The sequence below is a fragment of the Boleophthalmus pectinirostris genome, unplaced genomic scaffold (genome assembly GCF_026225935.1).
Source record: "Boleophthalmus pectinirostris isolate CB_2022bp ecotype Guang Dong unplaced genomic scaffold, ASM2622593v1 HiC_scaffold_22, whole genome shotgun sequence".
Taxonomy (NCBI): Eukaryota; Metazoa; Chordata; class Actinopteri; order Gobiiformes; family Gobiidae; genus Boleophthalmus; species Boleophthalmus pectinirostris.
In genome coordinates, this window is record NW_026571190.1 from 21638127 (window position 1) to 21656149 (window position 18023).

The 18023-nt window shown below is 40.2% G+C and overlaps 4 protein-coding genes across 5 annotated transcripts; 2 read left to right on the top strand and 2 right to left on the bottom strand.

Moving 5' to 3' along the window:
* Positions 1 to 35: 35 nt before the first annotated feature.
* Positions 36 to 8059, top strand: slx4 (SLX4 structure-specific endonuclease subunit homolog (S. cerevisiae)). Of its 2 annotated transcripts, none has more exons than XM_020931314.2 (13): positions 36 to 674; positions 764 to 959; positions 1584 to 1790; positions 1885 to 2126; positions 2344 to 2633; positions 2698 to 2944; positions 3271 to 3446; positions 3538 to 3684; positions 3785 to 3954; positions 4376 to 6297; positions 6391 to 6487; positions 6647 to 6943; positions 7556 to 8059. In XM_020931314.2, exons 1-13 carry the CDS (start codon positions 308 to 310, stop codon positions 7926 to 7928), a joined length of 4731 nt encoding a protein of 1576 aa, XP_020786973.1. In that variant the 5' UTR covers positions 36 to 307; the 3' UTR covers positions 7929 to 8059. The 2 variants fall into 2 exon arrangements, with proteins under 2 accessions (XP_020786973.1, XP_055013926.1); XM_055157951.1 differs by having other exon boundaries at positions 557 to 674; positions 838 to 959.
* A 79-nt stretch (positions 8060 to 8138) lies between these two features.
* On the bottom strand, positions 8139 to 12117 carry mcrip2 (MAPK regulated corepressor interacting protein 2). Its single transcript, XM_020931435.2, has 5 exons — positions 11614 to 12117; positions 11411 to 11480; positions 10475 to 10602; positions 9850 to 9951; positions 8139 to 8505 (listed from the first exon to the last, which is right to left on the bottom strand). Exons 1-5 carry the CDS (start codon positions 11666 to 11668, stop codon positions 8435 to 8437), a joined length of 426 nt encoding a protein of 141 aa, XP_020787094.1. The 5' UTR covers positions 11669 to 12117; the 3' UTR covers positions 8139 to 8434.
* An 871-nt stretch (positions 12118 to 12988) lies between these two features.
* Positions 12989 to 16471, bottom strand: gde1 (glycerophosphodiester phosphodiesterase 1). The gene is made up of 6 exons (XM_020931430.2): positions 15922 to 16471; positions 15045 to 15220; positions 14726 to 14831; positions 14283 to 14375; positions 13977 to 14188; positions 12989 to 13560 (listed from the first exon to the last, which is right to left on the bottom strand). Exons 1-6 carry the CDS (start codon positions 16189 to 16191, stop codon positions 13413 to 13415), a joined length of 1005 nt encoding a protein of 334 aa, XP_020787089.1. The 5' UTR covers positions 16192 to 16471; the 3' UTR covers positions 12989 to 13412.
* Positions 16472 to 16504: 33 nt separating this feature from the next.
* Positions 16505 to 17687, top strand: tmem186 (transmembrane protein 186). Its single transcript, XM_020931511.2, has 2 exons — positions 16505 to 16652; positions 17040 to 17687. The coding sequence occupies exons 1-2, from the start codon at positions 16638 to 16640 to the stop codon at positions 17670 to 17672; spliced, it is 648 nt and encodes a 215-aa protein (XP_020787170.1). The 5' UTR covers positions 16505 to 16637; the 3' UTR covers positions 17673 to 17687.
* The last annotated feature ends 336 nt before the right edge of the window (positions 17688 to 18023 follow it).

Here is an 18023-nt window from a genome sequence, read left to right on the forward strand (position 1 = left end):
GACCGGAAGGAATAACTGTATCCACGTGACCGGAACAACAACATGGAGCGGTTTAGTTGAATGTTATTCTTTTAAAATGAAAACAAAAACCTACGGGTCTTTTAATTGCAGATTTTATAGTCTTAAGCGGTCAGATCAAATTTATGTTTTATGCAACAGTTGACTAGCACACTAACCACGGGTTATGTTTTCAAAACAAGTAGGCTAGACCAATAACTGGGTGAATGTTAGCATGGCTAACTGTTTAAAGGCTACCTAAGACCATCTTTCGACAATCTGTAGGTATGTGAAAAAATAAGATAATAATATGGATGACTCGGATCAGGATTTTGTAGATCTTTGCTCCAAGCTGCTCAAAAGGAACCGCAAGAAAACAGTGGATCAGCAAGAGCCAAAGAAATGTACACAGCCGCTCAGCAGCCAAACTTCTGGAGGAGGAGAAAAGAGAAAAAAGAAACTCAAGAAAGATGATAACACGGAGCCTCGAGGTTCTTCTGCTGTCGGAGGTGCACAGAATGTTGGTCCAGGGTCTGCCCCGGGACAGTCTTGGGTAAGGGCTAAAGATCAGGTGGTGCACAAGATGCAGAAATTCAAAAGATCAAGTCCACAAAGGCTGATGTTAGGAGGCAAGAGTCAACCCACAGAGCGGGAGAGGCACAACCAAATTCAGCAAGGTATTTAATTTCACTTTGTTCATCTATGTATAGTACAGATGACTAGAGCTCTATTCTTTGACGGAGCGCTTGTGTGGATGTGTACTAAGGTCAAGTAGACTCTCAAAGCGCAGCCCTCCGTGAACCTGAAGACAGTGATGAAGCTTTGGCAATGCGTCTGCAGGAGGAGTTGGACAGAGAGACCCGCCCCATGCACCTGGAGGATGAGGGGCTGTTCTTTTGTCAACTCTGCAACAAGGACCTTTCACACATGACACCTGAGGGACGCACGCAACACATTAACAGGTATAAAATTCTGTTCTTGGAATTGGGTTCCTTTTGCTATATGAATAATAGAATAATAATAAATAATATGTGTTATGTAGCTCTTTTCTGGCTCTCAGAGGGGAAGACACAGTTAACATTGCATTCTTCACTTGTTTTGCACCCATCACTGACTCACTGACTGGTACAAGACACAATTCACATCACAGTAACATATTTTAAAGTTCAATATATTCCTCAAGAAATTATTGTGACGTACTTTGTTAAAAAAAATACAATAAAAAAAATCAAATGTTCCCCAATAGTGCAAATAAAGGATACACACAATAAATACTGAATCTAAAATATTATAAATAATTCATCTCTCATAAACTGTAACATTAAGTTAATGAAGAACTGTGACATGCCTGTTAGGATGGCAGCGGCTCAGTGGTTAGAATGACAATTGAAAAGAGACTTTCATATCTGTTTTTGCATGTTTCTTCCTGTGCCTTGGTGGGTTTCATTTGGGAACTCCAGTTGTTTGTCACAATAGGTAAAATGTTTCAGCTAAGGTGGTCCTGAGTGCTGTATGGAAGCAGCTCACTGCTTCTGACAGGATGCCCCAGCATCATTACTAAAGTATACATTCTTTTTGTTTTACAGATGTTTAGATGAAAGAGAGGATCATGCAGCACCTCCACCACCCCCTGGAGTCATGGAATGTCCCATTTGTGGAAAAAGGTTCAAGTTACAAAAAAGTCGGGCATCACATTTGAAACGTTGCTCATCAGATATGGGCGTCCCTCCTGCAGTGCTCATGCAGGCTCTGCAGAGGCAGGCTGAGGAAAATCAAAGCAACACAACCACAAAGTATGTGCCACTGCCACCCCACCTGGAGCTCCTGCTTATACGTTAATATGTGTGTATGTTAACTTAAATAAACACCATTGTATTCCATCTACAGTCCACAGACTACAGGCCAAAAACGAAAAGTATTCAAGGCAAACATGCCAGAAAGTAAGAAGCCCAGGAAGAAGGTTGAAGATCTGGATGAAGACACGATGATGGCCATGGCCTTGTCCTCGTCACTGCTGGAACAAGAGCAAGAGAAGCAAAAGGAATCACAAGCTGAGAGCCAAAGCCTCATAGAGACAACTGCCCCCAGCACATCCAAGAGTCCACCTCTGAAGTGGATACCAAATGCTGGTATCTTATCTATTATTTGAGTAGTTGAAATTGAATAGAAATTTTACGTTCTTTTACAAATCTATACATTATTGGTGTTCAGGTTTTTATAACTTAATTTATCAATTTATGAAGTGAAGCCATCTGTGTTTTTCCCTATATAATCTCTAATAAATGCTGTAGACATTTTTGTCTGTGTGCTCTATTTGACTTTGAACTTGAATATTTCCCTTTGTAGGTAAAGGACGTAGTAAAAAGAGAAAAGGTGGAATCCCTCGGCCCCCTCCTCTGCTCATGGTTCAGGACCCAGGGGCAGCTCTGTCCAGGATACAGGCACGTGTCTCTGCTCTCTTGCTCTGCAATGGTGCCCCCTCTCCTCCGACTCCCACCCGTTGCACATCCACTTTGCCTGGCTGGGGTGGTGCCGCCCCCCTTTGGCAGAAAAGTGCATTGCTCTCAGTTTTTTGCCTATCTGATTTTTATGCTCCTGAACTCAGAGACTTCATTGTACCCCAGGAAACAGCAATGGTGAGTAGTCTTGTAATATGTAATATTTAGATATTTTCATTGTTTTATTTTTTGTCTTTTCTAGACTGTTGTGTCATCATTTGCAAGTGGAAAAAAGATAGACACTCCAGTGCAGCATCTGAAAATAAAGACTCCTATAGTCTCCACCCTAACACCTGCCTCTCAGACAGGGCACTCTTCTCTTGCTGTCTCCACCCCAGGCACAGGGCAGCTGCCTGGGTGCAGCCAGGCCCTTCAAGACCTCATGGAGTTGGCTGAAGATGGGATGACACTGACACAATATGGCTTCTCTACCACAGAATTCACAAAAGGTAATCAAAAATTAAAATATATCTTGATTCTTTTTAGCCCACCTTTGTGACTCATTAAAATTTAGACAACAGTGTCAACAGAATAATCAATTCTATTCATTTAATGATATTTTGTTTGTCAGTAGTGATATTTATAGAATTTATTTTTGCATAAATGTAAAAACAGTTATTGGACTGAGAGAAGTATTTACAAGATTTCTCACTTGCATGGGTTCCAAGCACTGTCATCACTTAAATTTTTTGATTAGACTTTTCACAGTTTCTGATTTCTGGATCATACTGCTAGTACTTGCCTATATTTTAATCAAAATGTGTGTTCATCATAGACCAGCAAACCAGCACAAATCACACCTTAAACTTACATTCAAGTGGATTTGTGATGGAGGAGGAGCAGAATAATGATGGTGTGAGTGGATTCTTACCTGAAACACTGGACAATAATCATAAAGGGCTGATGAGAATTGTGTCGAAGCAAGAAGAAAAGGAGAGAAGACGGCAATCTGTAAGAAGACCAGCTAAAAAAACATATTTGTTTTTGTTAAAAAAAAAAAAAAAAAAAAATCTGATGTTTTTGTTGTACTTTTTAAATTTAGCTACTCGTGTCTAAACTAGCTTTAGACTTGGGCACCATGGTGAACAATCCTCAGCTCAGTGATGTGCAGCTACAAGTGGACAGTGGCGAAGTCTACTTTGCTCATTCTTTTATGGTGTATGTTCGCTGCCCCCTGCTGGCTGAGATGGTAAACAATTGATACTTCACTATTTGATATAATGTAAAATTAAAACATTTTCCCATATAATTGCTAGATAATGATAATATTCAATGATTTCTCTTTCCAGATCCATGAGAGTGGTTTTGGGGTGCAGGAGGAGGGTGTGCCTGCTGCTCAGAGGGTGCTGTTGAATGACATCCCAGGACAGGCGGTGTTTGCTTTGCTGCAGTTTCTTTACACTGCCCACTGCTCCTTTCCCTCGTCACTATGTCCTTATGTCCTAGAGTTGGCATCCAGGTCTCATTTTTTTATTTAATTAAAGGGGATTTATTAGTTTATTTATCTGATTACATTTTATTACCAGTTAATAATCAGGCAGTTTAGCAAACTGAAATTCAGGAAAGCCATAACAATTGCAAGTGGCAAAAAATAAATGTAAAATCTTTCTTCTTCCGTGACTTTATCATTCAGAAAGTTTGATTTCATTAAACTGGTCACATACTGTAGGAATGGGTATCTATTAGACAAACAAAATTTAAGGATTTCACTGATGTTTGGTCATGGTGTCAATAACTGTGAATGATTATTGTCACTGTAACCATAACATTAAAAAAAATCATATTCTGTTGCCATCTACTCCAAAGTAAAAGGAAATGCTCTGGGTGGATAGTGGTGTGCTGTTGTTTTTGGTAATTTACCTATTTGCCTCTATTTCCAGGTTTGATTTGAAAGATCTTGTGGAGTTTTGCCAGCTTCAAGAACAGGCAATGTTTCAAAGCGAAGACAGTGAGAACCCAAACACTCAAACAGATGAGGCTTTTATTGAGCTACTGCACTCTATGTGGAATGAGGAGGACAATGAAGATGATGGGACAGACCATAATACTTTTGATGACAGTAAAGAGATGGACAACCGGCCTAGTGACAGAGAAATCCAAGAGGAACGAGTGAACGAAGATGAACTGGTAGAAATATATGAGTTTGCTGCCACTCAGAAAAAGAGGGAAGAGGAAAGGGACAGTGTGGAGGAGGAAAAAGTGGTTGATAATCAAGGTCATCCTGAAATATCTCTAAGTCCAACCAAAACAGAAGCCATAAAAGAAAACAATGGGCATGTTAATACCAGTTTAGATCGCAGCTATAACCGTCTTTTCTCCGAAACCTGGGGTCAGTTTGAGGAAAAAGAGCCCTCCATTTTACCTGAACATAAGTCTCGGATGCAGGTCCCTCTGTCTGCTTGTCTTCTCTCATCTGAAATGTCAGCCAGAACATTGCTTCAGTCCTCAGCGAGTGTGATTGACAAGCTGTCCCCAAGTCCTCCACCTACCGCACAAAACATGCCTATCCCAGGTGTGTCTCCTGGATTGAATGAAAATGAAATTGTAAATAATAAAAATGTCTCAGCCATTTTTATGCTATTACCCTCTCAAAAATCTTTCAAAGACAAAGAACCAGAGTTAGTTGTTTTGTCTGACTCCAGTGATGACATGAACATAGATCTTACTCAGAGTTCAAACAGCCCTTCACCACAACACGTAAATACCTTCACCAGTATTAAAGACCAAAATACACCTAATTCAAAGGATCTTAACACAGACAAAATGGACCGCCAGCCTCCCAATGGTGAGATAAGCGTGGTAGATTGTTCTGCAGAGTTATCCTGGCTTATCCCCTCAACACCAATCCAGCCCGAAAGGAGTGTCCACACCAGTTCTTCTCAAACCAAAAGCAGCATTTGTAGAACTCAACTTTTCCCAAAACACGCAGAATCAATGTCCAAAAGCTCAATTTCCAGTTCTGAGACAAGGGACAGAAAAAGCTGTTTAGATGTGACAAATGACAAAAAGTTGGACTCTTCTGGTTTTGCTGTGCCTCAAAGTCCATCCAGGTATTCTCACCATGGAAACAACTCTTGCTCGCATCTCAATTTTTCCATCCCGGCCTATAGTAGCACACCTGTACAAACTGAAATATCAAAGCTACCACCAGTTTTGACACAAAATACTACAGTAAGGAACTCACCTAGTCCAGAGAAAGCAGAGGTGCAGGGCTTTCACCTATCTCCTTTGTCTGAACAGTCCTCCTCTTCACACTGCAAGATAAACAGTAAGTCTAGCAATAAAAGCAGATCATCAGAAGACTGCAATACAACCAACAGGGAAAATGAGAATGCAAGTTTGGCAGAAAATGATGAAGATTGTTTTGAGGCTGAAGGTGGTGAACCAAGTTTTAGGCAAAGCTTTTTGGATGAGCCTCCAATGGCTTTCGATGACTCATGGGGTCTGGATGCATGTGCTGAAAATCCCAGTTTTAGCCTCAAACTTGACAACAGTGAAGAGTCTGTGCAGCAGCAGGACAGCCTGAAGAATATCAAATCACAACCAAACCACCACTCAACCACATCTATGGCCCCTGATTATCAGTATAATGCACGGACAAGTATTTTTGAATCCCCAAACACAATGTCAACGAAAACACCTACTGCAATGTCACCACCTGAAATTGAACCACCTCCGGACATCAACAACAGCCTCATGGACTCTAAAATCTGGGACAGTTGGGAGGAAGAAGATGAAGAGAAGGACGTAGCCCCACCCCTGTCTGAGAGACTGAAACCTCCAGTACAATACAAGACTCCAGGTAAGTGCCAATGTTGCTCACATATTTATCATTTGGAATTATAGCATCAATCTGTCATGGTTATATGTTCTTTATTTTGTTATATTTGTTTAGTATCTAAATTCAAAAAGCAGCAGGCCCTGGTCCCAATTACTCCAATGCCACATTACTCAGACATGGACACACCAGAGCTCAAGAACAAATTGAACAAGTAAGTAGCCATTCACATTAAAGAAACAGCCTTTTAATCATTGAGGAGACAATCTAATCACCTCCTCCACAGCCTCTGCCAGATTAGTCGGTCTGGCCCTGCTCTGTTTCCACCATCTGTCTCATGTAAATGCCTTATGCTTTGTGTGAATGTTTTTAGGTTTGGAGTTCGGCCTTTACCAAAACGCCAAATGGTTTTAAAACTAAAGGAAATCCACCAGTACACCCACCAGCTGGTCAGTTCTGATTCTGAGGATGAGGTGCCCTCTGCTGGAAAAACAGCTCTAGCCAAAGCCCCAGTCTCAGCAACTGTCAGACCGGCCTCCTGTGCCATGGCCAAGTTTAAAAAGCCCAAAACTACAATGACCACCACGTCGCCCATTAAAGTGCCCCAGGACGATGAGCCTCTGTCTGCTTCTCAGGACTCCACTACCTCCTCCACTGCAGAATCAGATAGGTACATGTATATATATATATATATATATATATATATATATATATATATATATATATATATATATATATATATATATATATATATATATATATATATATACACACATATATACATATACACACACACACATACACACACACACACACACATACACACACACACATACACCCACACACACACACACATACACACACACATACACCCATACACACACACACACACCCATACACACACCATACACACACACACACACATACACACACATACACACACATACACACACACATACACACACACATACACACACATACGCACACACACACACACACATACGCACACACATACACACACACATGCGCACACACACATGCATCAATCAAAGAATCTGCCCAGGTGGAAATTAGCACTGATGCTACAACCTGGTACAATGTATCTCTCCTATTAAGGTTAATGTAAAAAATGTGCACTGTCCCTGTCTCAAAAAAAAAATAAAAAATTTAAATTTCTACCTATTGCAGATATTATTTTACTACCCTACACTGCACAGTTATAAATACAACAGTTATTCAATGCCTTATATATTCAGTCCTAACATGTACTCTGTTTCTACAGGTCAAACCCTGAAGTTGTACAGTTGTCTGATGGGGACTCAGACAGTGATGGGGGCATCTCTGCCTCTCAGTCTGCCTCTCGTCTGCAGAGCCAACTCCAGGCAGTCCGCACATTCATTTTGTCAGATTCTTCACTCTATGACCAGATCCTGCAGTACAAACCCCTGGTCCTGTCTCAGCTCCAGCAGCAGCTGAAGGCTGCAGGGATTCGTCTCGGTGTCACTAAACTGGCAGACTACCTGGACTCTCAGTGCATCACCTTCACCACAGCCAAACTGGGCCAGTCTGTCCCCAGCCGGAGGAGGGTCAAAAAGACGAAGGCAGCAGGAGAGGGAGGAGTGAGGAGGAAAAAAGCCACTTTAGCTGCCCTTTGACATTTTATTAACTTGGACATTTTTACACTCATGTTAGCAAAATATTTTTTTTATGTTTGTAATTAATAATGTGTTTTATATTTATACAGATACATTTATGCATGACTGTAAAATAAATGTTTCAATTTTGACCTTGTAAGATTTTTTTTTAAAGATAAGCATGTTGCATACACCTTGTAAATATATGATGTAAAAAAGATTCAGACAAAATCTTGAAAAACACTTTTACTTTTTTGCTTTTCAAAATATTTATCTAAAGATCAGCAAAGAAATGCAAACAGCTGAAACAGGAGGCATGTTAGTACATCATTCAAGTGAGAGTAATGCATGGCAGTACTTCAGATCAGTTCAGTGGAGAGGCAGTATGTGCTGCTGGCCCTGTCTCCTCTGTATCTTCACTACATTAGGCTTCTACATTCATCCATAGACGCCGTCTGTCTGTGATGAAGACCACCCGCTGTAGCTTTAGCTTGGGACCACCTTCGCTGCACAGTGCTCATGTGCAATCAGGATAGGTTAGCAATGTTAGCCAGGAAGCGCTGGGCCCACCACTCCTCTAGGTCAATGGGCACAAAATCTGCAGAGACAACAACAGCAGTTACAACAAGATAATATCAAAGTTACAGTTCTTTTTGCATTTTGCTATTTAGTCTTTTATGAAAACTCAAAACTATTTGACAGAAACTTGCAGTATAATCTTTCACACAAGACCATACACCACTTATTTTACTATCCTGTCACTTATGTGCAATACTGGAACCTCAATTTAAGTTTTAGCACATGTCTGATGCATTGGAATGATATTATCTATATATTTATTGGGATTAGAAAAAAAAAGATGGCCCAATTGCAAGACACAAGTTATAAAGTAAATTAGTTTAAGAAACCTCCAAATAGCTTGACAAGAATTTGCACTCATTGTTATATGAGTCTTACCAATAAGACCTGGGTAAAGTTGCAATAATCCAGATAATTTTCTGATGGGAATAAAACTATGTACTTTTATCCTTGAATGAATTGAGCCTGGCTTGACTTTCTAGACTGGTTCAGACAGGTACAAACCAACATTGTTTAATGAAAGATTAAACGTTTACAACAGTTGCCCTCCAGTTACAAATACAGCCACGCCTGATAATCATTCAACTTTATTTAACTACTGAACTTAACAATAACAATAAACACATCTGATTTGTAAACCAAGGTTCAACAGGAAACCAACAATGGGTACTTTATCTTTCACAGTGCCATAAAATCTGCATAAACAAACATATTGTTCACCTCTCTGAAGTGAAATTCCCCTTTCATTTTTCCCAGTTTGGAAAATTTTTAATTTTATTGAAAATTCAAAAGCTTGCTGTGGGTGAATCAGCCAAATGGTAACCAATAATTTTGTCAACCACTTTTTTGTAACATTATCTTTCTGAAACAGTCATTGACATTAGTTACTGCATAGCCGGTCAGCCTGTGCTGTGCCTTTAGTCAAACATTTAATGAACATGGGAAAAATGGCAAACTAATGGCAAAATTTCCGTTGTATGATTTGTCACAATCCAAAAATTAAAAATTAAAAATTCTATTGTGATACTATCTAAACTGCTTACTACCAATTGTGATATCAAATGTTGATAAAAGCTTCCCCTAATAGTTGAACCTAGTTGATGTAGCCCCTCAGTCATCGAGGAGTGGTCCGTGGTAGCAAAGGTTTCAAAAGGTATTCAAAAATTAAGACATTTCAGGTGGCATCCGGAAGCCACTATTAAGAAAGTACTGGTCTGAGGAGCCAGAATTAGAACTGTCCTAGATGAGAGGATTACCTGAAAAAAGTCTAGGAAGAATTCATGGTACTGGGGTAATTGGGGTAACATTGTGAATACTTTTTATCAGACCGAGTTAAGTGTATGTTGTTGTGATGTTGACTCACTCTTCATTGCAGCACTTGGGGTCTTCTCGGCATACTGGACAGGGCCTTTGCTGTCTGTCACGTCAGCACTGGTTTCAAGTTTTTGCTCCACTTCTTGCCACGCTGCAGAAAAGTAAAATTAATTTCAGACAAACTAAAATGTGTTACTAAAAATAGTCCTGAGACGTTTATCAGCTCTGCCCTGTAATAAGACTCAAGGTTGTGGCTCTGTTGACGGGTTTGTGAAATGCATGAACATTTACTTTGCATCTTTTAATTTGTTTTGTTGTAATTAAATTAACTTAACACGTGTGATGCAACTAGGCTTAAGAATCACATAAGGACTGCACAGAGAAGCTCGTCACTGGCCACAGCCCAAGACTAACAAAGACCACTGGTTCCCAACTTGGAGGGCACCAGAAATTCCAGGAGGTTCTTAGTCTTGTCTGAACAGAATATCAGGTCATAAAACAAATATTTGTGCAATTTATATACTATTGTAACTATTGCTAATTCAATTGAATACATTTTGATCATGTGATGCATTTGTGCTTGGCTTATGTTCCACAGCATGGCATTACATTTGTCTAACATTAATTTATTGATATATTCAGTTCTTCATTTGCTTGTGTGCAGTTTGCTTCACCTTCAAATACAAATTTGACATTCTCCTCGTGTGCAGGCGTGAAGCTTTCGGACGGACTGGTGTGTGGAGCTGCTCCATTGTAACGCTTCCCATTGATGCGATGAAACACGATCTTTGGAGGAGGAGAGCTGCACAAACAAAGCGCCGTTAAAATCTCATTTTATAAAAAGCTCTGCAAAAACTTTGATGTAATAATAGGAACATTTTAATAATCTAGTTTACGTGAATCCTTGGTAATGAGCCAAAAAAGAAAAGACCATATAGGCATTACAGAGGCAGTATGTAACTTTTCTGGTGGAGGTTTTGCCACTTACTTTTCTCAATGGAGATGTTATTGCTTTGCAAAGAATGTTCCAAAGTAACATCATCTCATGCCACAGCTCAGAACTGTGAAGAGAGTCTGCTCACAGTAATGCAGTTTTTAAGCAATAACAGCAGCTTTTAATTGAATGTAAGATATATTAGTTTAATGCCATACTGTGGAACATTGTAAACAAAGCAAGAGGAAAACAGACAGGTGATTGAGCTTCCAAAGGAAAAGTTACCTTTGTGTTTGAGGTGTGGCTGCAGTTCCAAAAAGCATTTACCCCAGGACTAAAAGATTGTACTTATGTTACACTTACAATGTGTTGCAAGGATCAGTGCATTGACGGCACTTTATTCCATAGGCCCTTTTGGCAGTGTGGAGAAAACTAAACATATTAACTTATATGACTCGGCAGTTCATTATTTCACCATCGTGTATGGATCATCATGCAGAAATAACTCTTGTGTGCGAAGCAGAGGTGTTTTCAAAGTCCCCGATACCTGATCGCATGTAGGAACAGGGGCACGTGTGAAGTATTTTGGGCCCATGGGTGCTGCTTGCTCTGGCGTTGGTCTTAGTATTTACAAAACACAAGAATTACCAAACCCAAACATCGGCACGTTACTTACTTTGAGGTCAACCAAGACGTGGGCTTAAGTTTCAAGTCGCTGAACTTGCTCTCGATCTGTTGAGTAGGACCTTTAAAACAAAAGCGTCCAATTTACTTACGATTTGGTCCATAGCACACATTAAAAAGCACAGAAATCCAAAAAAGGGAAAAATGACGATACGTTGCATCATTACGCATTTAGATAATATGCGCAATGCTCACCTGTCCTTCGTTGTGTAACAAGTTTACTGGGACCTCTGGTGATTGTGTACATCATGTGAACGCCAGCAATATAGAAAACTTAATTCATATAAGCTTGAATGGTTGTCAGTGCAATTTTCAGCTGTCAACAACTCGCTGTCCAGTCTGCGCCTCGCCACTACTCACGCAGCCAAACGACGTAAAGACGTGTCCCCAACTCGCCCTGCAGCCTGCAAAAACAGGGGCTTAGACTTAACCAGTGGTGTTTTCAGGTCGTCCTCTTAACAACAGGTGTCAGTCAGTTCTCAAGCCACGGTCACAGGATCGTGGAGGTCATCCAAGGAGAAAGTTCCAGCGGCTGCTTCTCCATATGCTGCGGGACGAGATGTGCGTAATGTGCCCCGTGTGACTGGCTGCAGGTCGCTCCACCGCTGCTGCTGCCGAGGCTTGACTGTCCACGGCACAGTTCTCTGACAGATAATAAGGACACTTGGATATTTACATCAGCGCGCAATGCGACCACGTTTGGGATCTGTTAAGCCATTGTGACTTAACTGTGCGTTTCCGGGTAACCTTTCAGTATAAAATTGGTTACCGGCCATATGACTGATAGGTGAAAATGTGTCTACTATACTAATATGTATATAATAATATTCAATTTTGAGCAAAAGTTGATAGTCTTAGACCGTCAGTAGACTTTATTAATAGAACTATATATGAGTTGTATTTGACACCAAACATCGAGCCAGACAATGTTAACCTGAATTCTGTTTTATACATTTCATACATTTGATTGATTAAAAATATTCCCTTTGCAAGGGAATAGCTGAAGGCGTGGATTTGAAGTGTTATAATTGTAAAAGGATGCTGTAGGATAAGAGACGAGGTAGTGTTTTTTTCCTACTGTAGACCAAATTGGCCAGTATGTTATTTCACACTGTCCTCAAAGCATTTTATTTTCTAGATTCAATTTCCGGCTTGTCTAGCCGGAAAGGGCTTGTCTAGCCCCCCCAAACCCCCCCCCCAACCAACCTTTCACCTATTAAACTTAACGTTCAGATAAGGCTGTTTACAGAGGCGGGAAAACTCAAAAGAGCCTCAGGTAAAGAGTGTGTTAAATGATCAAAGAACAGCACACAGAGTTACACCTGAGCGCGCCTCTACACTAGCTGATCAAGGCAGGAGCAGCTCAGACAGGCTTATCCCAGTGATATCCAACACCACTACACTTCCTGATTATCCCCATTCAGCTGTACTATAGGTCAACCACGGCGTCAAACAATGCATTTATATACGTTTTTGTGAAGTCACCTGTAGTTTGTTTTACAGGGGACATGTGTGAAGGAGAACAACCTACCAGTAGCTGGAGTCATGCCAAAAATATGATTAAATGAAATTATTTCTAATTCAAGAATATGAGATTTTACTGACCAAAATTACACATTATATAATGCAATAGCTACGATAAAACAATTAAAAGTATATTTGCTTAAGTTACAATATTAAGTGTTAATTTATAAAAAGGAATATTGCTCTATTTATTTCAGAATCTTTAAGACTAGGAAATCTAAGTAGACCTTTAGGGGAAATAATTCACAATTGCACAAATATTACAGTCCTGAGTTGGAAATTACAGTACATTACACTGACACATGCTTACTTTCTATTCATACAGATCTTTGTACAAATAATGAGTATAACCTTAAATGGCACCCCGTAATAAACATGATAATATTGTACATAAACAACATCTGCAGCTTTACTTGATCAAATAAATGTAAAAATAGAGTACTTAAGGAAGTTATTGTAGTGTTTAGAAGTCAGTAGTGTTGTTCACAGTCCTCCACCAGACTGTCTGTGATGTAGTTGACGTTAAGAAACTCTTGGTAATACTGTTTCTCTACTTTGGTGTTGACTGTCCAGGCCACCACCTCCACACCTCTATGGGCCCAGTACTGCACATACTCCCTGACAGACAGACAGAAAAGAAAAATATTAAAACATTTAATAAAAAATAAAAAAACTCTTCAGGACCTGCATTTCTTCCATTAAATTTACACTGATTTGATTAATGATTAATTTAGTTTAATAATATACAGTACTATGAATCTATGAACAAACAACTGTATAAAAGTGAACACGGCAAAATGGTCCAGCCTTCAATTAACAGAGATGCAAAGACACAGTTTAAAGACCTGAAACAATACGTACACAGACACACCTATTATGAAACTCAGTATGTGTATTTTTTAACCTAGTCTTTTGTCCAGAGTGCTGCAGAAGCTCTTAAAACATCCCTCTGATGCACAGCCCAGTTATTTAGTTCTAAAAATTACAAACTTTTATAAACTCACTAAAATAAAGTGCAAATTTCAGTAACTCACGGTGATACATAGTTCTTCTGAATAAGGAAAGCTGAGACTCCACAAAACTTCCACAGCACGTGATGGAGGGCCCAGTCCAACACCATGTCCATGAGGGTCATCCAGTAGTGTTTCCATAGAGACAGGAACCGTGGTGCCCCGTCTCCGTAACAACTCAGGCTCCAGGGTCGGTGTGTCAGAGCAGTGACTACGTCAGGATCGCTCTGCCTCATCTGGGACAGTTCATTCACACAGACAGGTCATGACCAGTCAAAAATAATCCATAAAACTTTAAAATGCATGTATGAGTTCATCCAATCAATTCACCCTATAGATAACTTTGGGCTCAAAGGAGCAGACAATGCTGGTGTTGTAGAGAATTGGGTTCTTCTTGTATAATGCCTTTAGAGCAGCAGCAGCCTGTGTGTGAACAAAAGACACAGCTAAATATTTGTAACTTCTTTTGGGTTCATAATCTTTGTCACAGCTGGAGGCCCCAGTGGGTCCAACACTCACACATACCACAAAATGAAATAACAAACAAAAACCCAAAGAGATCAGAGATCCAACAGAAACTAAGAAGATGAAATACTAAAGAGGCCATTGTGCATTTTAAAAATAGTAACTCAAATGTGTGTTATTAGGAGATACAATTTGTTGTCCAAAGTACAGAAATATTAAATATTAACAACACATGCTCTTTACAGCTACTTGCCTCTCCAATAATACAACCATGTAGATACAATCAACGAAAAGGGCACAGTACACACCTCATCGGGGTGGCCTTTAACATCGAAGTAAATGGTGAGCTGAAGTTTGATGCACTCTTCAACAGCTTCTTCAAGTGTCGGGATCTTCTCTCCAGAAAACTTGTTCCTTTCAGAGACAAAACATTTTCCATTTATTAGATTATTTAAGAGCTTTAGCATTTTTCACACGATGACATGGGGGCTGAAGAGTAAGAAGAGACATTCAGCAAACTGTGGGAATCAAATAGACAATTCTCAAACAGTCAATTTTTATTTATTTTTCACATTCATTTGCTTGTTTCACATACATTTTTACACAATTGTTTAATGTCTCGTTCACCTGAGTCTGTGTTTAGCAGCAGCATCCAACTTCCTTAGATCAGAGAAGCTGCTCTTTGTGAGTGATCCTGACCCATTGGTGGTTCGGTCAACGGTGTCATCGTGCATCAGGATCGGGACACCATCAGCTGAAAACTCCAAGTCCAACTCCACCCCCGTTGCACCATTCTTACTGGCCTGGGACAGACATGAGCACAAAGTCACTGTAGTGCACGGGTGTCCAAACTATGGCCCAGGGGCCAAATGCAACACTCAGGATCAATTTTGTTGGCCTCCTGCTGAATTGGCCCAACTGATTATAGCCAGAACTTTTTGCTGTAAATTTAAGTAACTCTACCACTAATACATCAATAGCATCAGATTGTATTGGAATACATTCAAGCTTTATCATAAGGTATGGTAGCTTTATCAAAGCTATGTTAAATACCACCCATCAGACCAACCTTATGTATTGGCCACTAGTCTGTGGTCCTCCACTTTGAAAATGTTTCAATATGCGGCCCTCAGTGAATAAAGTTTGGACACCCCCACCCCTGCATTAGTGAGTACTGCAAAGTGGAGGTATAACATAGTAGAAATATGCCTAGTACATTATAACCCTATACAATTAATAGTAGACAGAGAACAAACAGTTTATTGTCTGTTATTAAAATGCAATTCGATAATTCAAGTAATTAAGTGTGATTAATGAGGACACAGGTGTGGCCCCCCTTTTACTATTGAAGCCAACAAGTCATGTTGTCTTAATACAACCTTTAACACAGATTACCAAAGTCATTGCTAATCTCAATAATGACTTGCCTGAACAGCCAGTCTGGCCACGTAAACTATTCCCTACAGTTAACCCACACTCCCCGGCAAACCCATCCCGAGTGTACCTCTCTTATCGCCGCAATGGTGTTCTCAGGCGCGTCGTGCCCTCCACCCCGATGAGCGATGGCTGACACTTTGTTCGTCCCATATTCGTCCCTGGGCGGATGCAGAACTTGCCTGGCTTTGTCAGCTGGCACCTGAGGGAACCGAAACACAGCCACAAACACGTACACGGACACCGTGAGCGCGGAGGTCCACACCGCGCTCCGAGTCCCAAGCAGGACAACCACGAAGATGACCGAGTATAGGGTCACCTCATCTCCCAGCTGCAGCATGTTACCCCGGTCAGAGAGCCAGCTGCTGCCTGCTACCTGCCAAGTCTATTCTAGTTTAGCCGGCGATGATGTTAGCTTGCCATATGACGATCTGTTGGAAAGTCCAACCTCTTAGTGATCAGATATCGAGCCATAACGACTCGCTCCTTGTTGAGTGACGCGTCTCGCCTGTTTACGAAAATCAGAAGTGAAACTGCTGAACAAACATTTCAGGAGCCTCGTGCCATAATTGCTGACACCACAGCTGTATTCCCACTCTTTCATATGAGCACGGTTAAAATAAAAATTATGTGCTGAAAAGGCTCTGTCTGTAATTACATTTTGTGATAAATACTTGTTTGATTGTCGTTGCCCTTCGCCACAAGACGGCGCTAAAGCAAAACAAACCAACTAGTTTAAATTGACCTTGTGTTACACTTCCGGATCAAAGTGAGCATGTTAGTATCATGGATCTATTAAAGGTTAGCATTTGCAGTTCATTTTTATGTATAACCATTTAAAATTGTATGTGTAGAACATGATCATCCTTTTTGCATTTTTGCCCTTTTCCGTAACTGCAGTTGATATCTAGCTGTAACTAACTGTAATGATATTTGTTTATGATGTTGGTTTAGTTGGGCATATTGCTACTTGCTATTAGAATAGACACATTGAGCTAAATATTTGTGTATTTTACATTTGTTATACATATATTATTTATTATATTTTACATTTTATTATAGTATACAACCTATGACCCTCAACCTTCAAAATACTTCATGACTTGCCTTGCAGTTTTGAGCTGATAACGTCAGAATTTGCCTTTTTGTCTTTGCCTTTTTGTCACACAAGTTTGCACCTTCTTCCAGATGAGGTCACTGATGCTCAAGAAACTGCCATTCCACCTGTGGGCCTGCCCCAGAGGACCCTGCTCTGGCCGAGCTTGGATGTCCTGTGGTATCCATGCTTTTTCACCATCTACAGCTCAATTCACAACAACGGCCAAATACTCCAAAAATTCTACACAACCTTATACAATGATCTATAGGCTGCCACAAATCAAGCTTCTTAGGGCCGTGTCTAGACTCAAACTGCTCCAAACTGGAATCACTGTTTTCATTTTACCCCCTGTCTACTACTTCTACCTACAGGGGGATTTGTCTTTGTTCCTTGTGGCTTACTCCACAGGTATAGCTGGTTTTGCTGGGGTCATGCTGTACACTGCCAGTTATTTCTTCAGAAGGGTGGTTGGGATGATGTATCTAGACCCCTCACGGACCATTCTTAAAGTTTCCCATCTAACGTTTTGGGGGAAGCGCAGTGACCTGTTCCTCCCCGTGTCAGATGTCATGACTATTGCGGATACAGGAGATGCCACTAGTGAGACAATACTCAGACTGAAGATGTACAGCAGCCCAAAGACGTTTTACTTTTCCACTTATTATGGAAGTATTGTTGACCTGGAGGGATTTGAGAAAGTATTTGGAAGATTAAAATCATGATTGTTTTTATTTAAACTTTTTGTTGTTTATAATTTATTTACTGAATACCTGGGCTTGTTTTTTTACACATTGTCTAAGTGTAATAATTTAATGCACTGGCTACAACTTAACAAAGTAAAGAAATCTGTTAAAGGTTGCACATGCTCTTAACTATATAAAGTTTAAAAAATCATCCAAATGAAGTGACTACTAGTTGATAAGTAATTTCTGCAATACACCTGCAATGACTCTTTTACAACACCAGGTGTCACTATACACCAACCAAATGTCAAGTTTCAAGAAGATTTCTGTCATTAAAAGAACAGCAATCAGACGTGCAATGCAGATTTTTTCTTACCTTATTCAGGTTGA

Coding starts and splice junctions, on each gene's coding strand:
- mcrip2 (XM_020931435.2), bottom strand. CDS start 11,668: ATGATGTACACAATCACCAGAGGTCCCAGTAAACTTGTTACACAACGA. Junction 9,952..10,474: donor TGTCAAATTTGTATTTGAAG/GTGAAGCAAACT, acceptor ACTTTTCTGCAG/CGTGGCAAGAAGTGGAGCAA. Junction 8,506..9,849: donor CCCAAGTGCTGCAATGAAGA/GTGAGTCAACAT, acceptor TTGTCTCTGCAG/ATTTTGTGCCCATTGACCTA.
- slx4 (XM_020931314.2), top strand. CDS start 308: ATGGATGACTCGGATCAGGATTTTGTAGATCTTTGCTCCAAGCTGCTC. Junction 675..763: donor GCACAACCAAATTCAGCAAG/GTATTTAATTTC, acceptor ATGTGTACTAAG/GTCAAGTAGACTCTCAAAGC. Junction 6,488..6,646: donor CTCAAGAACAAATTGAACAA/GTAAGTAGCCAT, acceptor GAATGTTTTTAG/GTTTGGAGTTCGGCCTTTAC.
- gde1 (XM_020931430.2), bottom strand. CDS start 16,191: ATGCTGCAGCTGGGAGATGAGGTGACCCTATACTCGGTCATCTTCGTG. Junction 14,376..14,725: donor TTAAAGGCCACCCCGATGAG/GTGTGTACTGTG, acceptor GTTCACACACAG/GCTGCTGCTGCTCTAAAGGC. Junction 13,561..13,976: donor CAGAAGAACTATGTATCACC/GTGAGTTACTGA, acceptor TCTGTCTGTCAG/GGAGTATGTGCAGTACTGGG.